This window comes from Sinocyclocheilus rhinocerous, unplaced genomic scaffold (genome assembly GCF_001515625.1).
Source record: "Sinocyclocheilus rhinocerous isolate Xijiao unplaced genomic scaffold, SAMN03320098_v1.1 scaffold166, whole genome shotgun sequence".
Taxonomy (NCBI): domain Eukaryota; kingdom Metazoa; phylum Chordata; class Actinopteri; order Cypriniformes; family Cyprinidae; genus Sinocyclocheilus; species Sinocyclocheilus rhinocerous.
The window spans coordinates 3,301,157-3,308,039 of NW_015633186.1; the positions used below are offsets into that span (position 1 = coordinate 3,301,157).

Below are 6,883 nucleotides of genomic sequence, written 5' to 3' on the forward strand. Positions count from 1 at the left end.
CTTGAGTGCCGCATTTTAGACGTGAGCTCAAACTCTGTAAAAGCAGAGAAACGGTCAAACGTCTGTCTAACGACGTTTAACATTGAAAAACCATAGAAAAGCAGCGAAGTCGAATTCAAAAACGCATGTGAACGCTGTCCCTTACACAGCCAGGCCCAGTTCTGTCATGTCGAAGTATTTCTATGAAAGAACAGGCTATACCAGACTTCCAGAAATGAACTTTCCATTCCATCCATTAGCTACTAATAACGTTACATGTTTTCAGTTGTTTTCCCACCAAAAATTACCATCCTGAAGGATGATGTCAATAATGAAAAAAGCCAAGTGGTACAAAGTGAATTGAGCGCAAGGAAAACTATAAGTTGACTTTCGATTAAAACTATTTTCCCAAGAAAACGTTTGGATTAAAACATTTTAGTAAGAAGAAAAAAATGTTAACTAGCATATCATTTAGCGCGCGCGCGCGCACACACACACACACACACTAAGCTTTAAGACAGACACTGAGGCCATGATGTTTGTTCTATTGTTTTAATTAACAGTATAGCGCTGTGCATACTTCCAAAGTGATATGAGAATTAGCACAAAAGAAAAGAAACCCTGAAATACGCAGGCAAGTTATGGCAAAATGAGGAGCGAGCTCCCTCTTGTGGTCTGATTCGAGACATTCCAGTAAACAGACAGATATTCACTACGATGTCACTGACCGAGCCAAAGAAGCGTTGAGCGACAATGGAAACGTTTTCTATAAATTCATGAGGGATATCATTCACTCTTTACACTAAACAAGGCCTTTTTTCCGGGTAGCAGAACAAAAATTACGGACATATCTAAACATATGGCACTGCTCACAGTAATATTCACATCAGTAAACAAAAATAAAATTCTGACATGTACAGGAATGCAAAAATGAAATAAAACATTGCCATTTCCACGTATTCTATGTATAAGTAACTTTACACGCTTGATTTTAAAGTGACAGTATCGTAGCACAAATTGGTACACTGTGCCAAATATTGTAACACACAACCTCACACACAACCATCACACATCATTATCAAGAAATAGTAGTACAGTAAAATGAAATGATTAAAAAAAGTATCACCTTCTCATCTCTAAACTTCATATGGTGCAGTAAAAAAAAAAAAAAATCTGTATTAAACCATCATATGCTTCAAGGCAACGGAATCTACAAACCAAGAGTTAACAGCCTACAACTTGAACTAACCAGCTCGCCTGGTCGTAAGCTCTCAAGGTTGCATGTGTACCTACAAGATTGAGACGTGGAAGTACCTGCAATCCCAGTGCAACACTCTCAAGAACACTGGGGGCTAGTAGAAACTAAAATTGGGCCAGTTTTGATGTCGGCGACATCAATCACGAGTCCTCCAGTCCCACATGAGAGACTCAAACTCACTTTAATGTATTACTAGTGCATTCAAATGTGCTGGTGCAATAACAAAGAATAACTGGAAACATTAAAGGCACAGTTCACCCAAAAATGAAAACGACATAATTTATTAACACTCAAGTCGTTCCAAATGACCTTCGTTCTTTTGTTCTTTCAAACAAATTTGTTTTTATGCATACAATAGAAGTCAACGGGGACCAATTTTGTTTTGGACCTGGACTGTATGGACAAAACAGATTTGGAACGACATGAGGGCGAGTAATTAATGACAGAATTAAATTTTTTTGTGAACTATCCCTTTAAGGAACACAGAATTAATGAATTTGATGCTGATGTCATTGAGAAAGTAGTCTAGTATTGTGTTCGCCCTGAAAACGAGACAGTCTTGCACTGGTTTAAAGTACGGAGTCACTAATGTAGATTCTGTTGAAATGTACGGTATTCCTGAGTACAAAGGGGAGATCGGGAAGAACCTTCTCCCTAACAGCAGGCGGACTATGGGCACTGCGATCATGGTTTGAACAGGCTGCTGCTGAAAGATCGATCCAATCGGTGACGGGCTGAACACCAAAGCCTCGTAGAACAAGGAAGAACAGAAATAAGGCCTTCCGCGATGAGCCCCGTGACGCATTTCACCATTTCAATAAACGAAAACACATGTATTTCAAGCAAAACGCAACGTACCTGGATGAAAACAAGACGTCCCATGCACACACACACACACACACACACACACACACACAGAGACAGACTGAACAAATCAGCTGGGCTTACACCTGCGCAAGTTGCTTCTGATTTCAAGTATGCTACATTAACAAATTACACACAACCGATACTGTCACTTTAAAATGGGTTAAACACAGTATTCACAAATGTACATTTAAGGCTTAATTGTTTAGCACTAACAATAATAGCAGCAGTAAAGCACTTCTGTATTAATAACAATAAATCAAAATAATAATAATAACATTAATAATAACAATATATTAAGGCGATCAAATGAAATGGTTTCTAAGATGGACAGCGTCATACAAGAGTCCGAACCTCCCCAAGAGTGATTTCAGTCCCCACCGAATACAGAAACTTGGCCAGGCCTTGGACCCTTTTAAGCAAATTTTTTTTTTTTTTACTAAGCAGTATCACTTCGTGTCCAACCTCTTGCCCTTTATCTGTTAGAGAACACTATCTTTAGTAAACACACTACTTCACAAAAGTCGGAGACCACCATATTAATGACACATTCAGATTAGGTGTCCCCTGACATCAGACACGCAGCACGTTCCTACTGGGAATCTGAAGGACTGTTTGCCCTTAAAACATCTGGGAAGTGAATTCATGGTACAGTACAGTTACAGTAATGCTACACAGATTTAACAAGGCTGACGGAGAGCCCATTTCCGATGCCAGCCACCACTATGCGCTTAAAACATCCTGGAGGTCAAGTTTAAGCGGAGAACGGGTTGCTTTGGGCTGAGTGGTATTTTTGAAACAGGCGACTGCGCTGTGGGGACCAACTTGTACGGCATGCTACTAGACAGACGAAAAATGAAAATCACACACTTGAAAACAAAACGTACCGAAGCAATACATGTAAAGGCCATTTTTCACGCCAGAAAATGCTCGGCTGCAGTCTGCTGTTTAACTCCCTTTAGCTATCCGGACTCTGAGGCCTAATACGTCACACACCCTGATCTCTGCAGCTGAACCTCTCCAACATACATGTGTATATATTAACTATACTCAATATTCTGATTTATATATTAAATCATATATAAACACATACAAGTTTTTGTCTTTTTTGTCCTTAGGGGACATGCGTTGCCTTCAGGCTGAAGAAGCAGCCGCAACGGACCCCTCGCTCTTCCACGCACACGAAGGAGGACAGAGAATCCGAGAAGTGTTACGGAGAAACTGTCTCTCGCCGTCACTAGAGCTAGAGAGCAAAGTTGCGCTCTGTTCTTCTGGAGTCTAGACAAATGCGTGACGAGCGTGGCCGGGCCGCGGCTGGATGCTCGGAGAAGTTTCGCTATGTTAAGATATGTGCAGTAGAAGGGATGGACACAAACTCCCTCAGGATGTTCTTGGCCATCTCGATATTGTTCTGTGCAATCATAAGGGCTTTTTGGATGTCCTGATGGGAGTAGCCCTGGCTCAAGAGGTGCTCGATCTCACTGCTGATCTGCTGGCTGGGCCCTGGGCTCGCTCCGGGGGGAACCGGGCTGGGCCTGCGATCTGAGTTGATACGACGGGGAAGAGGCTTAGGAGGCCGCTCAGGGGCTTCATTGGGGTCCATGACTGCTGAAGACACAAAGTAGAATAAAAACAATGTCAATATATAGACACTGAAGTCTGAGATAATGACCATACTGCAGTCGCTGTTCTAAAATAAGGAAGCCATGACACTCTCATGGGGTTGAAATATGATCTAAAATAAATATAGGTGGAAAAAGGAAATGGCAGTGCTATATTTGCTCTGTAAATACATTATACAAATATTGACTACAATAGAAATCAAAAGATTGGACACACTCGACTGACTTTGCTTCCTCATCTAAAAAAATCTTTTGATATTAAAAGATGCTTGAGTGCTTGAGGCTGTTGATGAGTTAGATAAAATAAAATATAAATATTAGATAACTACATTATATACACAATAAGCTGAAGTACTAAATAACTAAAACTATTAGCTTCAGTCAAAAAAATTAGAAATACTACTAAAAAAAACCTAATAAAAATGACAAATTTAATACAATTTTAATTACAATTTTAAATAAAATAAAAATGAAAATATAAATATACAAGCCAATACAAAATATTAAAAACTATAGTATATAAATGTATAAAACAACATACTCGTATATATTACATCCTTATTATTTACTTAAAGAGTACTTAAATAATAAGTATAAATAATACTAAAATAACACTTGGTATAACTTACTTGCTGACGCTCCAAGCTCGCTGTCCATGGAAAGGCGGCTGAAGGCTGAGGATGTAGGGTTAATATCTGAAAGCGTGCGTCGGGCGAGGTTGGTGGGTATATGGGGCTTGGGATAGTCATAGCTGTTCTCCTCTTCCTCCACACCACATGCATCAACAGGATCCCTCGGGCCATTAGAGCAGGTCAAAGGAGGCAATTCAGAGTAATCTAAACAATCAAAGAAACACAACATTACACATTTCAGAATACACTAGCAGACTGCCTGTATAAAGATGAAGAGCTTTAAACATCACAGTACCTGAGTCTCTGGCCTGATGTGGTGCAGAGGCAGTAAGGGCCTGGGCTTGGATGTTGTACATAGCTTCGTACATCTGTGGGCTTTCTGACTCCATTTCATTGAGCATACTCCTATAGAGGTAAACATGAGTGTCAGTACACTGAAATAGATCTGATATCCATGTCTAGTCTGTTCAGAGTGTCTCTTGGAGTTTTACACCTCCATGGCTGCTAAAACAAGTTTACCTGGGACTGAGAGAAAGTGGAGGAGGTGGTCTAGGCACAGCTTCCCCTGCAGCAGAGGGCAGCACTGGCCGAGAGGAAGGAGTCATGTACTCAGACTCCTCATCGTTCTCACAGGTGTCCTCCCCGGTCTGAGATTTGACTGCTGGGAGAGGCCTGTCAACACAGAAAGAGTCAACACACATGTGACTGCTCGCTTTACTAACAGGTTCAGATTCAGTGTAGGAAGTGTGTGTGTGTGTGGGGGGGGGGGATAAAAATCATGTTTTTATGATACTGGAACAAAGAGACACTGTGATATTTGGGTTTTGTCTGTATGTATGTATATACAGACAGACAGATAGATAGAATTTCACCAGGTGACTTGAATAGCTCAGTTTGAAAACAATTAATTATAGAATGGTGATTTTATTTTGTGATTTTGTGTATCTGCACAGGAAATAAAAAATTGGAAGCTGAACTTCATCTGAAGACTTTTTTAGTGCAAACCATCCTTTTAGGGTTGAATGATTTGGGGGAAAAAAAACGAAATCTGGTTTTTTAACTTTTTACAAGAACAAACTCAAACCTCTTTTATTAACCATAAAGTGAACACAGTTCAGAATCTCTTTTTTCATTGTCCACAATAACACCATTTTGGACTAGTCAATATGATAGGGTGACCATATTTTAGTTCTTCAAAAAGAGGACAGTAGGGGGTGGGGCTTCGACTAACAGTATACGTAGCAAGTTTTTTTGTTTGTTTGTTTGCTTATTTTGTAAATAATAAATAAATAAAAAGAAAACGAGTAGAAAGAATAGAAAAAGAATAGGGAATGCTAGTTAGAGTGTCATTTTTAAATAAAACAAGTCAATAGAACAGAAAAAGAATAGATAAAGCAAGTGTTAGAAGGTCATTATATATAATAAATAAAAAGAAAATAAGTAGAAAGAATAGAGAAATAATAGAGAATGCTAGTGTTAGAGGCTCTTCTTTCTTTATAAATAAAACAAGTAGTTAGAATAGAAATAGAATAGAGAGTGCAAATGTTAGAGGGTCAAGCTTTAAAAAAAACAAAAAAAAAACAAGGAGATAAAATTAGAAGTAGAGGGTCAAATGAAGATGAAAGAGATGTGTTTTCAGCCATTTCTGTTTCAATACAAGCATTTCAGTCAAATGTAATTTATGCAATATTTCAAACCTTTCAAACCTTTAACCCACTTGGGAAAACAACCCATGGCAACAGTTTAAAAGTAGCCCAATTCTGTGGAAAGAACGCAGACTTGGCAACCCTGCATCCAACAAGAGTTGCAGGAGTCAGATTTGACTGATCACAGGTCGAGAATAAGGAGAGATGACTGACAAGACTATGCTTGAGTATTTGCTGCTCAACAGATCCTGAGCTCACTGACAAATATCTGGGGTCTCATTTATAAACATTGCGTACGCACAAAATGGGCATAGAAATTGCGTACACAATTTTCCACGCACATATCGGGATTTATAAAAAATAAACTTGGCGTAAATATGTACGCACCGTACGGACATTCTAGACCATGCGTACGCACTCTTTTTCCTGGAGTGAGAAAAGTAATGAAGTAAACAACGATTTTAAAATCTGTTTTCATTTCGATATACATATTTACATTAAATATTCCACTCTCATTAATGGAGATAAGCACTGAAATTACATAAAGTCATTACGCAGAAGTTAAAAATGATATGAATTTAGACATATTTAGTGGATGCGCTAGATCACTTTTCCTGTGGTATGTTATGTTTTAATGACAGCGAGGAGTGCTATAGGTGCACAATAATTTATCTTTAAACTAAACTGCAGATCTCATGTTATGAGAAAATATTTTTAGTGAGAACAATGATCATTGATGCGCACTTACTTCGATATTGTGGCGGACACTGCTGGATTCGGTGGAACGGTCTATTGTCCGGTTTGAATAGGACCAATGATAATAGCTTACTGTACAACCACAGCTGCACGGAGGTGTTGATGTCGTGTGAAGGCATCTCCACA

General features: G+C 39.0%; 1 protein-coding gene across 3 annotated transcripts in view; it reads right to left on the minus strand.

Annotated features, from left to right (window-relative positions):
* Nucleotides 1-3,206: 3,206 nt before the first annotated feature.
* The window catches only part of LOC107743711 (E3 ubiquitin-protein ligase CBL), a 19,663-nt gene continuing 15,986 nt past the window's right edge, over nt 3,207-6,883 (minus strand). The window contains exons 11-14 of one of the 3 annotated variants that reach the window (XM_016557104.1): nt 4,875-5,027; nt 4,651-4,757; nt 4,353-4,559; nt 3,207-3,709 (exon numbers count right to left, since the gene is read on the minus strand). In XM_016557104.1, coding sequence (XP_016412590.1) covers nt 3,438-3,709; nt 4,353-4,559; nt 4,651-4,757; nt 4,875-5,027 — 739 coding nt within the window. In that variant the 3' untranslated portion in view covers nt 3,207-3,437. Of the gene's footprint in view, nt 3,710-4,352; nt 4,560-4,650; nt 4,761-4,874; nt 5,028-6,883 lie in introns of all 3 variants that reach the window. The other 2 variants (XM_016557105.1, XM_016557102.1) reach the window with 2 other exon arrangements.